General features: G+C 45.8%; 10 protein-coding genes across 10 annotated transcripts; 6 read left to right on the forward strand and 4 right to left on the reverse strand.

The window, feature by feature from the left end:
• Window positions 1–211: 211 nt before the first annotated feature.
• On the forward strand, window positions 212–1,258 carry GLAREA_09002 (Aspartate/ornithine carbamoyltransferase; the record flags this gene model as incomplete). The annotated part of the gene is made up of 1 exon (XM_008077963.1): window positions 212–1,258. The coding sequence occupies one exon, from the start codon at window positions 212–214 to the stop codon at window positions 1,256–1,258; it is 1,047 nt and encodes a 348-aa protein (XP_008076154.1).
• A 381-nt stretch (window positions 1,259–1,639) lies between these two features.
• On the reverse strand, window positions 1,640–2,848 carry GLAREA_09003 (outer mitochondrial membrane protein porin; the record flags this gene model as incomplete). Its single annotated transcript, XM_008077964.1, has 4 exons — window positions 1,640–1,789; window positions 1,856–2,521; window positions 2,589–2,711; window positions 2,804–2,848. 4 exons carry the CDS (start codon window positions 2,846–2,848, stop codon window positions 1,640–1,642), a joined length of 984 nt encoding a protein of 327 aa, XP_008076155.1.
• A 1,120-nt stretch (window positions 2,849–3,968) lies between these two features.
• On the forward strand, window positions 3,969–4,955 carry GLAREA_09004 (uncharacterized protein; the record flags this gene model as incomplete). The annotated part of the gene is made up of 3 exons (XM_008077965.1): window positions 3,969–4,170; window positions 4,394–4,534; window positions 4,594–4,955. 3 exons carry the CDS (start codon window positions 3,969–3,971, stop codon window positions 4,953–4,955), a joined length of 705 nt encoding a protein of 234 aa, XP_008076156.1.
• A 3,592-nt stretch (window positions 4,956–8,547) lies between these two features.
• GLAREA_09005 (uncharacterized protein) lies at window positions 8,548–9,411 on the forward strand (the record flags this gene model as incomplete). Its single annotated transcript, XM_008077966.1, has 1 exon — window positions 8,548–9,411. The coding sequence occupies one exon, from the start codon at window positions 8,548–8,550 to the stop codon at window positions 9,409–9,411; it is 864 nt and encodes a 287-aa protein (XP_008076157.1).
• A 199-nt stretch (window positions 9,412–9,610) lies between these two features.
• GLAREA_09006 (uncharacterized protein) lies at window positions 9,611–10,740 on the reverse strand (the record flags this gene model as incomplete). Its single annotated transcript, XM_008077967.1, has 3 exons — window positions 9,611–9,709; window positions 9,762–10,510; window positions 10,566–10,740. The coding sequence occupies 3 exons, from the start codon at window positions 10,738–10,740 to the stop codon at window positions 9,611–9,613; spliced, it is 1,023 nt and encodes a 340-aa protein (XP_008076158.1).
• Window positions 10,741–11,323: 583 nt separating this feature from the next.
• Window positions 11,324–11,906, forward strand: GLAREA_09007 (UBC-like protein; the record flags this gene model as incomplete). The annotated part of the gene is made up of 3 exons (XM_008077968.1): window positions 11,324–11,519; window positions 11,570–11,593; window positions 11,653–11,906. 3 exons carry the CDS (start codon window positions 11,324–11,326, stop codon window positions 11,904–11,906), a joined length of 474 nt encoding a protein of 157 aa, XP_008076159.1.
• An 875-nt stretch (window positions 11,907–12,781) lies between these two features.
• On the forward strand, window positions 12,782–14,931 carry GLAREA_09008 (Adenine nucleotide alpha hydrolases-like protein; the record flags this gene model as incomplete). Its single annotated transcript, XM_008077969.1, has 9 exons — window positions 12,782–12,911; window positions 12,965–13,149; window positions 13,197–14,013; window positions 14,061–14,197; window positions 14,245–14,283; window positions 14,344–14,481; window positions 14,548–14,681; window positions 14,729–14,836; window positions 14,886–14,931. The coding sequence occupies 9 exons, from the start codon at window positions 12,782–12,784 to the stop codon at window positions 14,929–14,931; spliced, it is 1,734 nt and encodes a 577-aa protein (XP_008076160.1).
• A 2,064-nt stretch (window positions 14,932–16,995) lies between these two features.
• GLAREA_09009 (uncharacterized protein) lies at window positions 16,996–17,442 on the reverse strand (the record flags this gene model as incomplete). Its single annotated transcript, XM_008077970.1, has 2 exons — window positions 16,996–17,180; window positions 17,268–17,442. The coding sequence occupies 2 exons, from the start codon at window positions 17,440–17,442 to the stop codon at window positions 16,996–16,998; spliced, it is 360 nt and encodes a 119-aa protein (XP_008076161.1).
• A 1,713-nt stretch (window positions 17,443–19,155) lies between these two features.
• GLAREA_09010 (Creatinase/aminopeptidase) lies at window positions 19,156–20,653 on the reverse strand (the record flags this gene model as incomplete). Its single annotated transcript, XM_008077971.1, has 4 exons — window positions 19,156–19,212; window positions 19,265–19,513; window positions 19,564–20,561; window positions 20,614–20,653. The coding sequence occupies 4 exons, from the start codon at window positions 20,651–20,653 to the stop codon at window positions 19,156–19,158; spliced, it is 1,344 nt and encodes a 447-aa protein (XP_008076162.1).
• A 296-nt stretch (window positions 20,654–20,949) lies between these two features.
• Window positions 20,950–21,863, forward strand: GLAREA_09011 (Chaperone J-domain-containing protein; the record flags this gene model as incomplete). Its single annotated transcript, XM_008077972.1, has 2 exons — window positions 20,950–21,089; window positions 21,194–21,863. 2 exons carry the CDS (start codon window positions 20,950–20,952, stop codon window positions 21,861–21,863), a joined length of 810 nt encoding a protein of 269 aa, XP_008076163.1.
• Between the last annotated feature and the right edge of the window lie 464 nt (window positions 21,864–22,327).

A 22,327-nucleotide genomic window follows, 5' to 3' on the forward strand; every position in this document is an offset into this window, starting at 1 on the left:
GAAGTGTGGGGAAATGCGCCACTATCCAGCATTTTCGAGACTCATGCAGCTGTTGCAGATTATTTTTTGACTCACATGCGGAAGATAAATCCTGCATTTTTGAAGAGTTTGTTCAGTCGCTTCTATTTCTCAAATTAACAGCTTATTTCAAAATTAAGTTCTGCTCAAAATCGATTTCAATTGAGCGACTACACACCCCAACGCCACCGAAATGCGTCCTTCCACCCTTCGTCCCGCCGGGCGAGCTCTCCAAAAACGAAGCTATTCTACTCCTTCCTCCAAACCTCGTCACCTCCTCACCATCGCAGATCTTTCTGCTTCCGAATTCACAACCTTAGTCCGAAATGCCTCCTCTCACAAAGCTGCCCTCAAAGCTGGAACTACACCGCCAGCACTCAAAAATGCGTTGTTGGACAAGACCGTAGCGATGATGTTCTCCAAACGAAGCACCCGAACGCGTGTCTCTACAGAGGCGGCAGTTGTCAGTATGGGCGGTCACCCAATGTTTCTGGGAAGCAGCGATATACAATTGGGTGTCAATGAGTCACTCTACGATACGTCGGTTGTGATATCTTCAATGGTTTCAGCAATGGTAGCACGTGTAGGACATCACTCCGAAGTAGCAGATCTTGCCAAACACTCTTCCGTTCCAGTCATCAACGCATTATCGAACGATTTCCATCCATTGCAGACGATTGCCGATTTCCTCACTATCCATGAAGCGTTTGGAAATAAAGAAGGGAAGAAGTTGGGAGTTGAAGGCTTGAAGGTTGCGTGGGTGGGTGATGCCAATAATGTCTTATTCGATTTGGCGATTGCATGTCAGAAACTGGGGGTCGAGATTGCGGTTGCTAGCCCAAAGGGTTACGAGATACCATCACACATGAAGGATTTGATCAACTCTTCTGCGCCTTTGTCTAGGTCATTGTTGACCGAAACGACTGTGCCGGAGGAGGCAATCAAGGATGCTGATATCCTGGTGACGGATACCTGGATTTCTATGGGCCAGGAAGAAGAATCAGCTAAGAGATTGAAGGCATTCGCTGGATACCAGATCACTGAGGAGCTTGCCAAAAAGGGTGGTGCAAAGAAAGGATGGAAGTTCATGCATTGCCTACCCAGACATCAAGAGGAGGTTGATGATGCTGTGTTCTATGGGAATAGGAGTTTGGTCTTCCCTGAAGCCGAGAACAGATTGTGGGCTGCGATAGCTGCGCTGGAGGGGTTTGTGGTCAAGGCTGGAAAGATTGAAGGATAGTATTACGATTTTGCGCTTTTATTTCTGCTTGCTAGGCGTTTGATGGAAAAGTCGAACCGGGAGCAAATTATGTTGTCGGACCAGCCTGTAAAGCTGGGTCTTCTTTGAAGGGAAGGATTTTCTCATGTTACCTCGATCTCTGTTTATGATATCCATCGTAAAGTTGCAATAAGCTCAAGGCCTTCTTTCAAAATCTTGAGAACATCATAAGAAAGGAGCGAAAAAATTATCATTGTCCTTGGTAGGATAGGCCTAGGTATCTCAAAAGGAAATTTTCGCAGCGCAATCTGATTATACTACATACAAGCCATCATGCTCACCATCTCACAACCATGCAACTAACTTCTGTTCTATCGTACCAGCACGCGTGTCTTAACAAATCTATGAGTCGAAAGTGAAAGAAGTACCAATTTTGTGGGTAGCTTGATCCAGCTTCTGGGTATCGAGGGAAGCACCGAGGCCGAGGGTGACACCGGGACGGAGGAGGACATTGTATGCGAGGGCGGCGACACCGCGGTCGTTGATCTTGACCTACAGAAAAGAAAGATTAGCTATGATTATTCCTGTCAAATTCTTCAGGGGAGTAGTCTCAATTACCTTGGCGAATGAGACTGGGTCAAGTCTGTACTTGCTGGCAACCTCGAGTCCAACTGGTCCGCCGCTCTTTGAGTCGTATGTGGCTTTAGCACCAGCCTCAACTTGCGAGTTAACCTTGTGGTAATAAGCGGCAGAGAAGACGCTCAAGTTGTTGGTAGCAGTAACGGAAGCGGTGTATAGAGGGTTGGTATATCCGATAGCAGCGCTGTAGTTGGTGATAGCAGCCTTCTGGACGTCGTATCCAGCAGCGGCACCAGCAAGGAAACCGTCTTGTCCAATAACAGCATCGACGCTCGCAGTTGGTCCCTTGAGAAGGTCGAAAAATGCACGACCGTGGAAGTTGGATTGCTGGAAGTGCAAGTTGAATTTTGCGCCCTTGGCAGATTTCTCTGGGAGGAAGGTGCCGAAGACCTCTGCCTTGAGACCCTTGACGAGAGCATCCTTGAGTTCAATCTTGGTGTCGAGAGCGTTGGCAGTATTCCATGTCTGTGTAACGGTGAGGCCTGAAGTGCGATAGAATATTAGCATTTGTGCTTTGCCAGTCATCGGCGAGAGATTGATAAAGAAATCAAAGCCTTTCTTTTTGGAAAAGCTTGTTCTCATCTGCATTGACAGCATATGGAGGGATGTGGTACCGGTTGGTTTATCTGTGTACTTTGCTTCTAACTATTCGGGTTGAAAGAATTCTTCATCAGCTTTTGCGGACAGCAAAGATATCGCTGAGTATTCATACCAGTCCACTTGTAGCTCTCTCATGTGTGCTCTTTCCGGTGACTTTGAATGCAACATTGTTGGGGGTATTGCTCTTGACCTCAAGTGCCGCGGCAGACAAGTGGTAGAAGTCTTTGTTGAGCAACTATAAAGAACAGTTAGTTATATGCGGATTTGACATGTTTACCCAGACTGTTGCAATTGAGTACCCAAAGAACGTGAGGATATAGTACTTACGTCGTTTGAGGACTTGGCGATATCGGTGAAAGCTGGGACAGACATATTGACGGGTTATGAGGTAAGGAATTGAGAGATTTGTTGATGGATTCAGGAGAAGTCGGGATGCCAAAAAAGTCGCGATTTGTTCCGGTGACCCTTCGGCCTGGTTGAAGCCTTATATGTTAGGCCGGATGTATATTGCTGGAGAAACGAGACCTGTGCAACAGAATTTCACAAATATTATGAATTGTTTTATGTCCGTCGGAACCACATACAGAACCAGGCGCCTTTTCAATAATTTATCAACGAACGGATCCAGTTTCATGAAGGTAGTCGGCAACTACATCTCTGATGATATATTCTCCATTCCTCCAACCTGTTGCCGGTTAACAACTGAGGCCAGGTAGACCGCAATAATTTCTATTCGATGTATGGAAATTCACTCGTAAAAACGACACACTCAGGACGGCACTAGTGTTTGTATTAATACCCTGTGTGAATTGGCATATATGCTGGATCCACAGAAAGCCAGTAAGAGCATATTGATTTCAAGTAGACAAAGTCCTGTACTACATAACCACACAGTTCAAAAATATCATCAGTGTGGTGTGAATCTTGTATTTTCGCTCCTTCTGACGCTGAAACGAAAGGGATTACTGTTTAATACATTCCGTAATCGGTACCAAACTTTACATTGAAGGTGAGGAAAGTAAATGGCGAAACCCTGCCGACGAATTGGCTCCAACAATTATCACGGTAGGAGGATCCGTAAATCGTTAAAGCTCAGGTATGTTGGCTTTCTCGTACAAGGCCAGGTGCTGCAAAATTCAGATGTGATATGTACTTCACGAACGGGCTTGCTCGCTTGATATTACAGAAAAGATAGGGCGGAACAGAAATTATTTTCAGACAACACCCACCCCCACGAAACTGAACATGAACATCACCTTCGACAGTCAGAGATGCCACATCTCATGCTAACCTGATCAGAGGTGAAGTTAGCTTAGATTATGTGATGTAGCGATAGAAACCTCCGTCTTCAAATTCAATCTTCTCCTGTTTCTTTCACAACTCCCGTGTCACCGCAGCAGAATCAATAGAAGCAACAGTAGCCATCACTACCATCACTTCTACCACCTTGGCCACTTCTACCGACATCCCAAACCTCTCAAGTCTCTTCACCATGTCCGATACTGCGGGTTCCTCTGACTGCCTCCAAAACCCTCCTTTCTCCGCCACGTTCGGTGCTGCTAGCACCTTCATCTCCCTTCCTCCAAATTCTTTTTTCATTGTGATTGCTGCTCCGAAAACAAAGAGTCCTGCTCCCTCGAATTCCAGCGACCGTTGTCATAATTGCTGGCAGCTTGGCCACAAGAAACCGAATTGTAAGTAAACATTGCTTGCTCCTTTAGATATCTTCTAAGCCTTCTTTATTGGGCAACGTCGTTTGTTTTACATGTTTCTTTCAGGCCCCTCCATAGCTGGCTCAGTGCTCAGTTAGATTTTAGAAAAAGGTTTGCCTTCGCTTTCAAATTCTAAACTCTTGAGCGCCTACCACAGCATCCCCTACATAGTGTGAAAAGAAATGCAAGACTAACACATCCCTAGGTTCAAACGAGTACCTCAAGCGGTCAATGGACATAAAAGACCCGGGCCGAATCAAGAATTCCAAGAGAAAGAGAAATGCCGATGGCGCCTGGACGAAGGGAAAACCACCAAAGAAGCTGATCTGTTCTGGCTCGGGGCCGTGTAAGTTATTATAGGCTCAAGTATATTCTGAGCGTATCCACTAAGTCTACTATGGCAAGCCACCCACTTCCCATACACAGAATCAAAAGAGCTCAAAGAGCGTAAAGCACAAGAAGATACCGCTGCCGCAGTTACTTTTACCTCCCTTAGGGAGAGTGTGCGCGCGTTGGTAGACAGTGACGCTTCTCATAAAGAGCAATTACGAGTGATTGCAGAAGATGCAGCTGCTCTCAGAGAGGAACGTCGCATTGAGGTCGAGGAGTGGCGCGTTGTGGTAGAAGAATGCCGCATTAAGCTCGAATTCTTGAAGGGTCACATGGCACTGCTTTTGCAGCATATTTGTGCGCTGAAGGGCGGGAAGTCGGTCTCAATGCCAAACAAGAAAATTATGGTGAAGAAGGAAAACGATCTGAACGTTTGACGAACACATAGATGGTGGGGCTGTGGATCGTAAACTAGGTAATTATTCTCTATGCAGTGTATAGAGTGTCGAGGGGTCATATTTTCGCTTTGGGGGTTGCTTCACAGACTGTTCTTCGTTGTGCATAGAAGAATTCTATCGCTTTAGCTGGATTTCCCTTCGTTTTATGCTATTGCGAAGAGTTTGGCCTTACCCTTGTACATCAATGTCAGGAAATTTATAGAATAAGTAGAGGGGCAACATCCATGAGGTTTTTCCTGTCAAGATCGAACATCAACCCGACAAAGATTTACTCCAATTTTCAGGGGAGAGATTCGCTTACCTTAAGCGACACCTTGGCAAACCTCCCGAGGTCCACTCTCGAAATGAATGGCAGTGGAACCACAATAGTTCTTTGATTAAGTTAACGAAAGATCAAATTTAGTGGATCAACTTGACACAATCTATCATATTTCGTCACTTATTTTAAGTAAACGACGCATCTTAAGCTCCATTCGAAGTCGATTTATTCAGTCCAAGCTTACTTAGTAGGCAGGTGGCTGACACTTATTCTGATCTCCGCAAGCCACTCTCCTAGGGGACTGTCCGAGTGGCTATTAAGAAGCGATGAGTCTTCAATCCAGTTAGCAAAATGTCAGGTATTTCGTCGATCGTTTTCAGGACGTGGGACGTCTGTGGGGTCCTCAGATCGAATTTGTGAATAAAAGTACGTGCCTGTGGAATTACATATGTTAAAGTCCGCTATGCCAAATTTCCTCGTCTTTCGTTTCTTTTTCATCCCGTTATACGATCATCAAGCCACCCGGAAGAAAACCCAGCGTTGATCATCACGACAAACGAATGAAGGTCAACACCCCGAGAATTAGCTGGGTAATTGCTCATTCCGATGGACTCTACCAGAGCACAAGGACCTTCCTTATATCCGCTCGGTGTTTCTGTGGCTTGCAACTTCAATCAGAAGATAAGAAGCAATGAGAACTTAGCTAGATTCCGATGAACATGCGAATTCGAATGCTGAGCATCCATATGATGACACTGTTCAACAGTAGTGACTTTATCTTGAAGAATGATACTTCTCGATACAAGGTCTTCTTTGCACAGGCCATCCAACTATTCCATCGCGCAAAGCCCACGAGATTCTGTCGCTGGTTTCCTCGAGGAGTTTAGTGAGACCAGATATTATCCCTCCGTCTGGCAAATGAGACTAGTTTCCATACAAGCTTTTGTCCCACCAGTCGTTCATTTCAATGTTTGTCCCTCGGGAACCATCTGACCTGTTAGCGTGACAAAATCGGAACCAAAATCCTGCCATGCACCAATTTTATACTCGTAAAACAAGACAAGCAAAGATTTGTGATTGTCGGTGAAGCTTTTAACAGCATACATAGCTCCCCAACAATCCGTGGGACCAAATACCAGTAAACTTTATGACTTTTGAATAAAGTATGTCATCGCGAGAGTGCCCTTGAACGAAGAGGTTGCGGCAATTGAGTTCGAAAAAGCATCGTACATAATGAGACTGGAGAGGCAAAGAGAACTCCTGGCTAGGAAAGCAGTAGTCTTTCAGGTTCTGATCAAGTTCCATCGACCCCAAGGAGCGAGGGAAGTGAGCTTGTAATTGTCTCTGGGTCAACTCTTATCTTACTACTTCTGCCTCCCCCGAACCAAGCCGCCGAATCTAGGATTTCTAATTGAGGCGCTCTCCGCTAGCTATCAAACTCTTTTTGACTAACTTGAAGTGCATAAAATCGTAGATTAGTAGGTCTTTGTTCCCCGCTATAACTGGTGGAATTGGCTGACAATACAGTGGACATACAATGTTTCCGCTTTCCTCTTCAATCGTGAGCAATTGTAATGTAGGCAATTCCCTGGGTGGTTGTCGAGGCTGAAGTCCATATCGTCCCTTCGATTGCTCAAAGTGATGGCATCTATCAATCCTTCGCGGCCATTATCTGCACGACGAGAGTTTTCGGGAAGCGTCCTTCTCTGGACCGATTTACCTGGATCATTTCGCTATTGAACCAGGCTGCCGCGGAGAGTGAAAAATCCTCCGTATCAGAGAAAGCTCGAAGCGGACTCGGAGATGAAGCTAGTTGCCTAGGAGGATGAAACCTGCCGATAGGCAAACGCTGGCGTTTCATTTGATACTAGGCTGCAGCAACATGAGGGAGGCCAGAAGCGAGTGGAATTTATCGTAATGAGAGGCTGTTCTCTTTCCCTAGCAACAATAGACTCGTCACCAGTCTGTGCTCATAGTCGGATTTCAACCTGAAGAAACTTTCTCCTCACCATAAGGCAAAGGCATGTTGATACCAAAAATACCCATTAAGCAGTAAGCTTGATCTTCGATCCTATGTGTCGTGACGAGAAGCCCAAGACATCTTCTCAGCCACACATTGTCCCGTTTGCTTGTTTTCTTTGACACGAGAAATTTGTTGCACTAGATCGTGCATACTTGACTTCGTCCCGATTTCCGTCCAGTCCTGAGCTTAAAATTCAATAAATTCTGGGGCAAGAAGCTTTTGAAGTGTCTATCTACGCGACAAGCACTTATTCAACCGAAAGGACGTAAAGTCGCTGACGCTCCCATATCTAGAGTTGTTGTTTACATCGGACACATATGCATAACAAACTTCAGCCCTTTGATACCACATGCACATAGAGTTCATGGCCTCAGAGAGTTCAGCAGTATCTACCCACTGCTGAAATAAGTGTTGTTGACACAAAGGTGTGCAGTATGGAACCTAGGCCCAGCCGTCTTTGATAGCTTGAGCGCAGATGTTCGGAATTTTCGGAAATCCAGCTCGATCTCTGCCATCATCTAACAAAAGTTGCTGTAAAGATACCTCGCCATCTTCTTTGGTGTGAGAAGATTGCGTAGGGCGGAATCTTTCGTTCAAAAGATTCATGGAGCTGGAGAGTATCGACCCCGAGAAGACGCATCTGTTTTGTGAGTCGAAGGAATGGTAACGAGACTACCTTTTAATAAGGAAAGAATGGGAGACGTATTGTTAAGAATAGATTTAGGATCAGGTTATTGAGGTTGTTTGGAGAGAAAGCGAAGTGAGAGTGGGACGGACCGAGCTGAACTTCAGCTGAGGCAAGCTTAATTATTCGACTATCTTGACGCAGTATCGGTTATTTCGTCTATTAAATTCAGTGAATATATTGATCCAAAGGTTTACTTGAAATCTCAGGTCAATAATGGAAAGGTAAGGAGGTGTTGTATCGTCTCGTCTCGTCTCGTCCACCGTGAGGCAACCAGGTAGAAGCCAAAATACCGAACCTAATCTTGAGAAAAGTCGCATGCTATCACAATACACATTATACGTTGTAAACATGAATCGATATGTGCCCTGAACATGAGTGCACAGGAAACATTTCTTCGCATTCGGTTACTGTACGATGTGAAATGCAGCACCATCAATCGGATATAGGTGTTAACCGACCTCCGCTTTAATCTACAAGGGTTCGCGATGGTCGCGTTGCGGGTCGGCGAACGCGACAAGCTTAAGGTTAATTATCCTCGAGCTATACCCTCCGCCATATGCCAACGTAAAAGATTCTCCAACAACAACTGCACAACTCCAAAATGTTTAGCATGCTGCCTCCTTCATCAGGACATCATTTCTCACAGACACACTCCTACCAATTCTCTCCAGTGGTTCCTTCCCCACTGTCTTCCTCGCCATTAAGAAGCTCACCAACTCCAACTCCATTAAGTCCCCGCGATGCGAATTCTTCACCAACTAGGCAATACCATTCTGAAGACAACTTCATGTCTTCACCTACGCCTCCAGCGAAATCTGATACGATAAGGCGGCATAATATTTCCCACATCTCGTTGCCTTCGCCACCACCCAGTAAGCGGAAAGAAAGTTCTTTTGCGAACAGAGCGACAAAGGCAAATCCACTCCTCAAAAAAGATACAGATGCGCGAGAGACACGACGAAAATTGTTCCTCAAGAATATGAGAGAGTCCCGGGAAGACAAGAAATGGCAGGACAGGAAAGGTGGAGAAGAAATGATGCGCGTCTTGTGGATCGGTGAAGAACGGGAACGCACCAGAAGGCTAGAGGGTGGTATGAACAGCGTCGAGGTTCCGATCGAGGATGAAATGGATTCCATCATGGAACCTGCTCTGGTCACGGATGCGGAGCAATTGATGGCCGATGAAGTTGCCATCAATGAAGCGGCGGAGTTGGAGGCTCGCCTTGCAGAAATACTGCCCGAACAACATGGGCTCAATCAATGGGGAGAATATGATTTTAATCCCGAACAGACAAGCACCTTAGATGCACAAACCTCGTACGGGAGCGATGATGAGTACGACGACATATTCATGGACGTTGCGAAGGAGGAGATTCGGACATCAAGTCAACCATGTCACGGCCAGCAACAAGAGCCTCTGGGATATCTCCAAAATCAAGACCAGGAGATGATGGATCTGAGCTAGGCCACTGAGCCGTTGGGTGTCATTATTCGGGCGGAAAAAATCATGGAAAGTTTTGTATTAATTAGCGACGGCGTTTCGGGGTACTGTCTGATTCTCCTGAGGGACATTGGCGTTCTGGACAGGGCAATTATTTTGTTAAGATCATCATAGATCTCATTTTCATGTAAAAGCGAAGGAACTGGGGTTTCACAAGTCTTTATTACTGCTGAGGGCAACCTTCTTCGGGCGCACCGAAGGCTTCTTGTGCTGCAGCCATATCGCCAACAAGATCGGGGGGTGGTGAGCCTGCTGCTTGCATCTAGGGAACGTGATCAGCGGTTGCATTGTACTATATTCAAAAGGGAGCTTACCTTTTGCATTCTCTCTACAATATACTCACGATCCGCAGCATTATCATCACTGTACCCTTTTCTCTCAAATCTCGCCGTGATTTCTCGTACATATACTTGCTGCTCTTTATAACGCTTCATATCCGCCTCGTCTACTTTACCAGCATTCTTGTCTATCCAGTCTGGGTATTTGTCGTCCAACTCTTTCATTGGCTCGTATAAGATCTCCTTGTTTGTCAATTGCTCCATCATGCCCAGCAGCATTTTGGAAAAGTCTTCTTCACTGCCTTCGGCGCCATCGAGGCCTGATGATTGCATGGCTTTCATAATCTCCGCTAACATATCATCACCCGACTCTGTATTCGCCGCTGCCGTAGCCTGATCTCCAGACTCACGCATGCGCTCCATAGTCTTTTTGATCGTTTCCTGAAACGACTCTTCTCCACCAACGTTTGGGGTAGTCGACGCTCCGGCTTTCGATCCAGTACTTTTTGATTTTGCTGCAGGTTCAGAAGCAGGGAGAGGATTTGTTGCTTGGCTTGGTTCAGTAGACCCTAAGTCGCCAAATTGCTTCATCATATCTTGGAATTGTGCCGCCATATCTGGATCACTGTCTAAGCCCTGTAATAATTGGGCCATACTTGACTCCAGTTGTTCCGCAAACTGTGCATCTGTAAGGCCATTCGTCGCGTCCGTGGGTTCGGTTGTCGGTATTGATGGCTTTCCAGTTGTAGGAGCTTTGGATTCCGATTTTGGCGGAATGAACTCATCTAACATATCTTGAAGGCATTAGCATGGGAAAGAAAATGAATTCAAAAGATATACCATCCAAATCATCCAGGTCATCTTCTTCTGGGTCCGGGAACTCTTCTGGCGGGGTAGGTACATCGGATTCAACTGTCGTGGCAGGAACCGTGGCTGCAGCTTGACCATTTTCAGTCTGGAGAATCTTGGTAGAAGTCTCTACAAGACCCTCTAAATCCCCAGGTTTTTGCTCCATGATAAATAGTGTTGGGGAACAAAACGAAGTTTGAAGTTATCGGCTTGTGACAGCAGCAACTGGGCGGGGATGATCCGCACCGCCAACGGATGTGGGGCAGCTGTCAGCTTCTGAATTGGATACAAGTTTGACAATCAAACAAGTGGCTTTATTTTCCACTAGCAACTAGAAAGAAATATTGTGCAGTTTTTCGACAATGAGAGGAGGATTTTACGAAATATGCAGTATTACATGCAGGATCGCCGAGGTACATAGTGAGGATTAATCCTTGCAATTTAGCCCCTCCCTCTCGCTTCTGTCGCAGCGACTGGAACCTCAAGCTCCAAACATTCGAGGCTTCCAACATGTTTGCAGCGCCCCCAGAGCACAAAAAGTAGCCTACTTCTTCCCACCTCCGAATTCACCACCACGCTCTCACCTTCACCTTCAAAAGTCGTCGTCTTCAAGTCTCCCATATTTAGCTCGCCAAGAAGCTGCAACGGTTCTGCTTGCTCTCTTAATTACTTGCGCAAGCCCAGATCGATTCCCTGGCGCTTCTCATCCATCAAGCCTCAACCGGATAACAAGACACCACAGATCAATCATGGCGCTGTGCCAAAACCGTTTACAGGAAGAGAGGAAGCAATGGCGGAAGGATCACCCATTTGGATTTTTCGCAAAACCGCAGAGAAATGCGCAGGGCGTGCTCGATCTTAAGGTATGGGAATGTGGCATACCCGGCAAGGAGAAGACATTATGGGAGGGGGGACTTTTCAAGATGAATGTCACTTTTCCTGATGGTATGTTTCTTTCTCTATACGTTGACTGACTCAATCTAATATCACCACAGAGTATCCCACAAAGCCTCCAAAATGTAAGTTGTGTCCATCACACCTTGGCTGGGCTGTGAATATTAACGAGGCAACCACACAGGCAAATTCACACCACCGCTTTTCCACCCCAATGTTTATCCGTCCGGCACAGTCTGTCTTTCGATACTGAACGAAGAGGAGGGTTGGAAACCAGCCATCACGATCAAGCAAATTCTTCTCGGTGTTCAGGACCTTCTTGACGACCCAAATCCTGAATCCCCCGCCCAGGCAGAGGCCTACAACCTTTTCAAGAAGGATCGAGCAGCGTATGAGACCAAAGTAAAGAAGATTGTTCGCGAAAATCCAGCGCCATAGACAAGTCAGAGGTGCTTGCATACCTAGATATGGTTGGGAAGGATGGCATCGGCGTTAAGAGTGGAATTGCAAGCATGGGATTTTATGAATTGCGTGGAATGGATAGGGAATCAAGCTACGACAGATTAGCTACGATGAATGATAACACGAAAATTAGCAGAAAATGTATCGCAAATCAGACTGTATTGCGCGTGAGCACGCGAGCTCAATTATTGGTTTGCAACCCGGCTAAATACCTATCCAGGGCCAATCTTAATTTTAGTTTGAGATGACTTAAAGGTATTGGACTGGACTCGATAACATGTCATTTTCCAACTTGATTGCCAGATTCATATTTACCAAACGCGTTATCTTGTCAAAATATCCGTATCTCTATCACATTTTTTAGCCAAGAAACCTGTGGCAACTGCTCGCTTCAAAACTCCTGATCGCTCTACGGAGTTGTTCACTCTGGCCAGTTCTTCATGAGCTCCACCAGCTCCGATGCAACAATTGCAACGAGCTTGAAGGAGAGAGCTACACATTTGTATTTTAGTATGAACCATTCCTATCAGGGTTTTTGGCCATGTTCTACAGGAGTTCTGGAAGAGAGTCATTGTTGCGGTCTGCTTATCGTATGTTATACCTTGACACCCAAAACCATTATCAAACCTCTTATCGTCGCCCGGTGTCGGCCTAGACCCCACCAAATATTTTGAGTCACAAACTTCTCAATTTCAGGATATAACAACATACTAAGACCTCACTAGAAGGGCAAAACAAACTTTCGCTCCTCAAAACAACTCATCAAAACACCTCTGGACCATCCGCCTCTCTCGCAAGCCAATTGGTACCAGAAAACACCCCGAAGCCTACTATTTTAACAGACCACCAGCATGTGTGGAATTGTTGGTTGCCACCATGTTCCAGACGCAAAGGCATTCAAGCCTACGGCGTTGAAGATGGTGAAGCAGTGTCGCCATCGTGGTCCAGATTGGTCAGGCAGTTACGTTGCTAACCGCACAAGTATGTGTCCTGGAATCATAATTTGGACCCGAATGCGACTAACAACTTAACAGTCCTTGCTCATGAGCGATTGAGCATCGTTGGAGTCGATAGCGGTGCTCAGCCAATCACCAACCAGGACGATACCATTGCTCTTGCGGTCAATGGCGAAATTTACAACCATAGGTTGATCCGAAAGGGTCTCAAGACCACCTACCATTTCAAGACCCATTCCGATTGCGAAGTCATCATACCACTTGTAAGAGATTCGGTGATAAGTAGAGAAATGGAATTGATGTGAAATAGTATATGCAATATGGTATCGATGCGCCAAAACACCTCGATGGCATGTTCTCATTTGTGCTTTATGACAAGGAACAAGACCGAACTATCGCGGCACGCGATCCCGTGGGAATTACAAGTTTCTATCAAGGATGGTCGAGCAAGATGCCGGGGGCCACTTTCTTCGCTTCAGAGTTGAAGTGTTTACATTCGGTGTGCGACAAAATTGAGGCTTTCCCTCCGGGATACGTGTATGACTCGAAAACCGACCAGAGGACGAGATATTTTGAGCCTTCGTGGTGGGATCCAGCCAACGTACCATCCAACCCGGTCGATTACAAAAAGCTCCGCGAGACTTTAGAAAAGTCGGTTCGCAAGCGATTGATGGCCGAGGTCCCATACGGTGTGTTGTTGTCAGGAGGTTTGGACTCGAGTTTAATCGCTGCGATTGCGGCCCGGGAAACCAACAGGCTCAAGAAAGCTGCACTGGCAGCAAATGCAGAGCCAGGAAAACAGCTAGACGAGGACCACGGCGAAGGCCTCGTCGGTATTGACGATGATGACGAGCTCTCTACTCTCACATATCTTCCTCAACTCAACTCCTTTTCAATTGGGCTGAAAGATTCCCCAGACTCGAAGGCTGCGAAGGAGGTGGCCAAGTTTCTCGGCACAAAACACCACGATATGACCTTCACGGTTGAGGATGGTTTGAATGCTCTCTCGGATGTTATCCTTCATATCGAAAGTTACGATGTCACAACCATTAGAGCATCTACCCCTATGTTTTTGCTGTCAAGGAAGATCAAGGCCATGGGCGTCAAGATGGTCCTGAGTGGAGAGGGTTAGTTCTCTTAGATTTGTTGTAATCCGGATGCTAACAATCTAAAGGAAGCGATGAGATAATGGCTGGCTACCTATATTTCCACGGAGCGCCAAGTGCAAGCGAACTACACGCAGAAACTGTCACCAAAGTCAAGAATCTTTATCTTGCCGACAACTTGCGTGCCAACAAATCGACTATGGCGGTAAGTACCCGCTCCCTGGCCATTGTACAAGCGCTAATAGATATAAGTGGGGCGTTGAGGCTAGAGTTCCATTCCTCGATAAAGAGGTAACCTATCCATCATGTTTTGGAGTCATTTTGTGGAACGGCTGCTAATTGGGTTTTCAGTTTCTCGAGGTTAGTATGTCAGTTGATCCATCGGAAAAACTCCACACCCCAGAGAGAATTGAGAAGTATATCCTACGAAAGGCATTTGATACACCAGAAGATCCTTACCTTCCTGCACACATTCTTTGGAGACAAAAGGTAATAATCCGTACTCCCTAACCTTCCGCCTACACTTCCGAAAACTAATCAACACTCCATGTGAAGGAAGCTTTGTCCGATGGTATTGGATACTCTTGGAGAGATGCACTTATTGAGCAAGCTGAGCTTCATGTTTCTGATGAGATGATGAAGAACCCAAAACCAGAGTGGAAGGATGACATTCCAAAAACCAAGGAAGCGTGAGTATCTTTGCCGGAAGCTTCGTATATTGCTAATAGAAAACCAGGTACTGGTATCGAATGATATTTGAGGAGCATTTCCCAGGTCCAGCTGCAGCTTCAACTGTGAAACGTTGGGTGCCTGCTTGGACAGACGCAGTCGACCCTTCTGGCCGGTAAGTACACTAACAACACTGCGTTAAACTGATGCTTACAACTCATTAGGGCGATTGGCATTCATAACAACATGATCAACGATAAGAAGGCCTAAATTGGTGGCGCATTCAGAATATCATTACTGCTTTACATGTCAGGAGTTTCGCATTTTCAATCGACAGGAAGGAAGATTCTTCAGGCGTCTGAGTAGAAGCATGGACGACTTACAGAGAACCTGTGGATGACATTTCCGCCTAGCTGTCTAATAGAATTTGAGTTGATGCTCGTGTATACCTCCGAGGCCATGTTGAGCCTTACGGCACATTTTGAAGACTTTGCCAAGAATCTCCACCTCAATGTACTTTCCTTCAGCAATCACGCCCTACACTCTCTTATGCAGAGTCTGGAAAGAGGTTAAAAGCCATCGTTTCTCGTAAATGGCTCACCACCAGCTTCTTTTAATGGGGTTGGACCATCACTAGCGAAGGTATGATTTGAGTCAAAACCCTAATCATGGTAGGTACACCAGTGCGTTGCAAGTCTGACGGGACACCTTTTTACGGCAGAATTAAGAAACTATGCCCAGAAGACTCTGCTGACTCTAGTTGTTTGTGAATCGTCTATTGAAATGGGTAAACATACTCATTGAGAATAGAGTGTCAGAAAGTGGTTTTCTAAGCATCATTATCCTTTAATGGTGTCCCGCCCCCCGTTATTTTTGCAATGAACTGGTGTAATATGTAACTTAATACAGAAATGTTCATCAATAGTCTCGAGCGTTCCCCTTAGGATACTGGCTGCTAATAGTCATAAATCTAATTGTTTGGCAGTCTGCCGGTCGCGACTGCTCCAAATTCTGTATCTGAAACTGGTCGATTTCATTACTTATTGTGTCGCAGCACATGCAGGGTACGTGTATTTGTAGTCTCAGGGGTCTCGCTTAGCTAAGCACCCCCTTAAATAGAGCCTACGGCCCTCCTTGTCGGAGGGTAAGAGTTCCCTCTTAAACATACTCCCACCCGTACTTTTGCGGTTCGTGTGACATATTGGATAATTCTAGAGAGCTAAAAATTACTGCTTGGCTTGGGGAGACCCTTCTCAGGGTTTGCAGCGACAAGACATATTGTCTACTCTTTCACAAGATAAGCAAGTCTCTCGGCTGAGTAGGCTCGCTTAAATGATAACTCCACCTTCGCCCCTTTTGGACTTTCTTCAGTAGGTGCTCAACCCTGCCAAGCGGTTTCCATGGAATTTGGAATCCTTGAATTAATTTCAGACCTTTTTCTCAGCAGTCTCTATCTTCTCATGTATAATTTTTAGCTCACTGTCTCTTGTGGTGGTTGAATATGTTGCAGTCGGAACACGGTATTTACTCAATTAGATTTATTTACTCTATTGCCTTCAATAAATAAGCAAATTTTGATTTTCATCAAAACGATTTTATCACAAACAGCTGTAGCGTGCAAAATATCCTTCTTGTGTTTTGGTGTGTGGAACACTGAGCGATATGGAGCATTACGCGCTCCAACTGACCAGACAGCTGCCAGCCGAGAGATGACAATGATCCACCTCGATAGAGAGACCAAATGTCTCATAGCTCTTCCATCCTTTGGGCTCAACTCGACAATTATAGTTTAATATTCGGGCTTAACTCACAACATGTCCAATTCAAGGAAGGCCCGCCTGGAGTTTGAACTTGGAGGTTTGTTTCCACACAAGATAGTAAGCCATGTTAGTAGACACAATATTTTGTATTTTATCCATCGCTTTGACTAGGTCAGAAAATGGGCTGAGCTAAAACCACTTCTCGAACTTGCGTGTTGTCGCCGGAGATAGACATTGCATATTACGGTTTAATTATGACCCTGCTTGTTTGATTATGACAAGAGCAGCTTTTGGCCTCGCAAGTTTATCCGTTGAAACCTCATTCACCTTTTGAAAACATGAAGAATGACGTATCTTTCTATCCTTTGAACTTTGATAAGATAACAAACACTGACTAGATAAAAGGAATGACAAGGTTGGCCAACCAGTTTAAGAAATTATTCCAGAGCTCTTGCACTCCACCAACTACACACCAAATCGACATATCCTCATAACTTTCTCCATCTCGAATTTCATAATGAAGATCTAGCTGCCCTCCAGCACTCGTCAAGAGCTACTCTGCTGAACAAATGATTTAAGCTCTGCAATAGTCACTGGCTGCACCCCCATCAACACAGGAGTAATCCCCGCCACAGAAGCCTAAAAACTCGAGGTCTGCTCCGCAGTTCCACAGACTGTTCCAGATATCCTTATCCCCGGGATCACATTTTCCGAATTTGCTGCACAGTTTGCTACTGATTCTGGATCGGTAATCCTCCACTTTGAAGGACGTGTTAGCCACGAGAACGATGCTTGAGATAACCCAAAGCAACAGGGAAGTGGTAGTAATTTAAAATTCAAACATACAGTGGTTCTCGATAAGATTCCAGCCACAGTAATGATAGTTCAGAACGCAGTACTGACGAACGGCAGTGGATTCGGTCAACGTTCCGTTCGAAGGGAAGTCTGCCGTCGGCACAGCGACAATTCTTGGGACCAAGGTCGCCGCGAGAAGAGCGATAGTCGAGATTTGGAATTGCATTTTGCGGGTGTTAATGGTCTTTGAAGCAGAATTCGCAGAGGAACTTCTAGCCTGTGAATCAGGAGAATGGTGAGTTGATATGATAGTTGAATTCATTAGAGAAGGTACTTCTGGCCTTTTTATAGAATCCAACATCGCTTCTCGCATTTGAGAAGCTCCTTACGGAGAGCAAAGTCCGGTTACCAGTTACTAGAAAAGGCAATTTCTGTGCAAGACGAGTTCTCTCTCGCCGTCTCTTAGTCGCCGACGACACCTTCTGCAGTAACAGTCCGATTCCATCACGGAATCTGTCGAGGTCATCACCGCCTGACTTTTCTCAGCTCTCTTCGGGACGAAGTGGCTGGCGCATAACTCATGTGTTCTGTAATGGCTTGGCTCGTCTTAAATACATGCCGACTTCAGAAATCAACAAAGGTCATTCTGAAGCTTTCGGGTACCTGCCAAGTCAACCGCGTGGTACCATTAGTACATGAAGATATTAATTAAGCGAGTTTTCACACCAAACAGCTGGAGCTTACCTCATCTTTCAGCTAATCAACGGTAGTTCTGTCCTTCCTGAAAGTGCATCAAATGTAAGATGAACGAGGTGTGACCTGTAAGCTTCTGCGAATCGATTTTGTGGCGGTCGAAGATGAGATGCAGCTCGGTTGTCATCGTATGTCCAACCGCGGAATAACATCCTGTAGATATTATAAGCATCATGAAAGTGGTTCTTGCGTTTCTCCGAAGAGACTACGAGTAGTTCTTTGGGACTGCTCTCAACTTCTTGAGACAACTATTCTCTCATCCACCACTTGTATTCTCCTATACCAAAGCAGCCGACTGACCTTGCATTGATTTGTGGCAAGGCGCACCACATGAAAATGAAACCATCACACTAGAATTATTTCATGACCCTACATCGAAGACGTGTCGAATCCTCACCGCTCAATTAGCGTAATACAAATTGTCATCTCGTTAGGCGCGTCTTGAGACGGCGTAAAAGAAGGTAGTTAACCGGTATGCTTCAATTTTCATACTGTTAGAGGAAAACGACATGGGGGACGATTGAAACAAAAGGAAATTCCTAAACAAACGGTTTACCGCTGTACTCATTGGAGACGTCCTAATATTTTGTATCAAGGCCTTTGAGTAAATGTCAAGACTCAACAGACATCCAGTTTGTCTTATCCCCTGTCATGTTCAGTTCTATATAAGTCTGCGAAAAACTTCGGGTGTTCTTTATTTAAAAGCAGGAAATACCAAACCCCTCTAACGGTGTTCTATGCGCGATATAAGGCAGACGTTTGGAACAGTAAAACAAATGTTCAATTTTGGTCTGTTGACAGATGTTTCACACTAAGAGTCTCAAATTCAACGACTATTTCTCAAGCACTAACTGACACCTATCTTGCTCTCACGGGGTGAGAAAAGAATGTCTCTGAAACCTGTTAAAAACAACTATGAATCATGGGCCTAAATTGACGACGAGAAAATCGATTTGCTGCTCATGTAGTCTTTTTTGATCCCTAGATACGTGGTAAGGGGTAGGATATCGCTCCAAGTCCTCAGTTGTGTAGCCAGTTGAAAAAGGAGAAACCCAAAGATATGATACATAATCATTCATAGTAGTTTTTGGATCCAAGACCAGTAGGTTCAACGCCAGACTTTTTACTTAGAGGTTCCCATAATCACTTGCCTTCATGACATGATTTTTGTACGGGTGAAAATAACTCAGTAGTCGTCACCGCGACTAATAACCTCCTTTACGGTGGGTCTGAGTACAATGGTCTAAGATGTGTCAGCAATGTGATAAGTCCTTGGAATTAGAATCAGCCCTCACATGTTCAAATTGCGCCGTATAGGAGCCTTTCTTATCGACAAGTGGCGGATAAGCTTCTACAATACCACTTGATACTAGGTTATTCAGTCCAAGCAAGTATTTTTCTTGGCCCAACCGATCAAGATATCGTCTGCAAAACGGTAAGGTCCCGAAATTTTTGTTAATGACATTGAGAAGCTTGCTTGCAGAGGCAATTCTGAGCGGAACATTTGGTGCATCTTGCCGTTTTGCATAATGAGAAGTTTCATACTGTTGAATCATGTTAGCCAAAGTCTAAGCATCGGGAAAATAGGTCCTACATCATCGCGGACGTATCCGTTTCCAGTACTGCCAAAAGTCTCGATTGCAAATACCTCTCCCTCTTCCATTTTCGTTTGGTCGTTGCTTTTCACGATAGGGACACTCTTCCCACCGTGGATTTGCCATTGCCGGATATCATGACCATTCAGATTTCGAATGCACTTTACTGGAAATGTCTCTCCGTTAATCTCGCACTCGTAGCTCTCCATGGTCTCCTGTATCGCAGCCCCGATATCTCCTAGCCTCACATCAATACCAGCTTCTCTAATGCCCGTATTTGTGGCTTGTTTGACCGCCTCGAGCAGATTGTCGTACATAGGATCGAAAGACATTGTAAATGCGCTATCCACAATCCTTCCGTTGATATGCACACCGAAATCAACCTTCATAACGTTATCTTTTGACAGAAGTGTTTTGTTTCCAGCATTAGGGCTGTAATGTGCTGCAATGTGATCCAGGTTGACGCCGGTTGGAAAGGCAATGCCTCCCTTTATGTTATCACCTTCCTCCAATCCAGGATGACCACTTAGTGCACGCACGCTGTCCTCGATACCTTCTGCAATCTCCGTCAGGCTTTGACCTGGCTTGATGTTCTGGGCAGCGTATTGTCGCACTTGTCTATGAATCTCAGCTCCTTGGCGATATTCTTGCAAAAAGTCGTTATTCATTCGGTCGAGATGCCGCTTCTCCTCATTCGTGGTTCGGTATAAATTCTCATCCCGATATTCCACTTCCTCACCGGCAGGATATTCGCCGCTGGGAAACAAACTTGACATTAGGACTCGTGGCGGAGATGATTGCTTTGTAGGTACTGCTCCACCAGCCTTCTTTGGCTTCCTCTTCCGCTTCCTCTTCTTCTTTGCTGCTCCGTCGTTACCGCCCTCACCAGTGGCCTTTTCATCCTCTTCATCATCCGAGTCTTCTGCTTCGACAGTATTCCCATTGCCATTCGACTTGGCCGCAGCTGCCGAAGCCATGACAGCTTCCGGGTCCTTCACTATGTTACAGTCAATATTCATGATCATGGTGGGGTGACTGTGCAAATATACCTTTTAGATTCTTCAGGGCGTCTGCTGCTTGTGCGGCCATGGTTGCGAGCACAGAGCTGGGTTCTGTAATTTGTCCCCAGTACTCGTATTTGTGAGATTTTAAATCTTGAGAGCGACTCTCCAAAATTTCTGTCTTTTGCTGTTTCATTCGCAGGGCCGCGGGGTCTTCGAATTGGCGACCCACTATTATTTTACTTGCCGAAACTGGGCTAGCTTCTAATGTGGATCCCATATGGCGAGTGACGGCATCGAGTTTGAGTTGATTGTTTCCTCAGCATCCCTTCTGTAATGCATACCTTAATTGCCAGAACAACAATTATATGTTCGTGATGAGGAATGCCACCTCGTCTGTTGCCCTCTCCTTTCACGCCGCGCGGAGGAAGACTCTTTCACAGCAGCGCAAAACTCTGGAGTCAACCTAATCATTATGAGACCTTGCAAGTACCGACAAGTGCAACCCCTGCGGAGGTGAAGAAGTAGGTAAATTCTTCTGTCAATTGAGGCTTTTTGAAGCACCAACTAGAATTTTCAAAAGCCTTCTACTGATTCGCCCTCGATTCCTGGCTTACCCTCCAAACAGGTCCTTTTATGCTCTCTCGAAAGCCCACCACCCAGATCTCCATCCCGACGACCCCAACGCTGCAAAACGTTTCGTGCGTATTTCCGAGGCGTATACCATTCTGGGCACCCCCGCGAAACGACGGGAATATGACCGAGATCTGCTACCCTCTCAGGCTTCCGCTTCTCAGACGCCGCGCGGCTCCTATAGTTCTTCTGGCCCGGCTGGGGGACGACCCGCTAGCGGTCTGAGTCGAAGGAGAACACAATTTCGCGGACCACCACCATCCTTCTACCGTAGCGGAGGATGGGGCGAACATTCAAACAAACGGCAAGCAGCGCAGGATAGCTCTGCTACAAATCCTTCAGAACCAGGTAGCGCGACATCTGGTGTAGGAGGTATGGGTCCTGGTCAAAGCCCTGGCGGGCAAATACATGGCGAAGATGTACCGCATTTCGATTGGAGGGAGCATTTGCGTACGCACGAAAACCACAGCAGGCGGCTGCGGGCCAGACGGAGATCAATGGGAGATCCTACAGCGGGAGGTGGGCTCGAAGAAGAGATTGGACGGAGCACTCTGGCAAATCTGTTTTTTGTTAGCAGTGTACTTTTCATTGCAGTCTCAGTACCTTGGTTATTCGTCGATTCCATACTATCAGGCGGCCGGAAGAAGAAAGATTCGAAAACATAGGCCAAGATAGTACAGCACACACTTGTAAATATAACAGATGTATATGACAACAACGTGGATGGGATAGGTAGCACATCAATTTTGGAGTAGGAAGCCTTTTGATATTTCGTCCTTGCTCAGTATCACTTGGCCCCTTGGTTCGGCACGATGCTTTTCGCACCCTGTCTTCGAGCTACACTGCACAGTCTCTAATTCAGCCCGATGAACAACGTCTACAAATCAGGTTTCTGTTATGATTCAACCCAGTCCTCCGAAAGTCACCTGAACAGCTGGAGCCCTTAGGTTGTAGGAGATGGAAGACATCAATCTATAAAAGTCTTCCTATGCAAATAGGGAATATGTGGTAGTAGAACATCGAATGGAATGACTGGCTGTTCGGATTAGTTCCCGACCGATGTATCATTTCAAGAGAGTCTCTACCTCATTCAGTCATGTCACTCATGTCTTGAAGACGGTATCTTTGG

This window comes from Glarea lozoyensis, assembly GCF_000409485.1.
Source record: "Glarea lozoyensis ATCC 20868 chromosome Unknown GLAREA1, whole genome shotgun sequence".
In the NCBI taxonomy this organism is placed as follows: domain Eukaryota; kingdom Fungi; phylum Ascomycota; class Leotiomycetes; order Helotiales; family Helotiaceae; genus Glarea; species Glarea lozoyensis.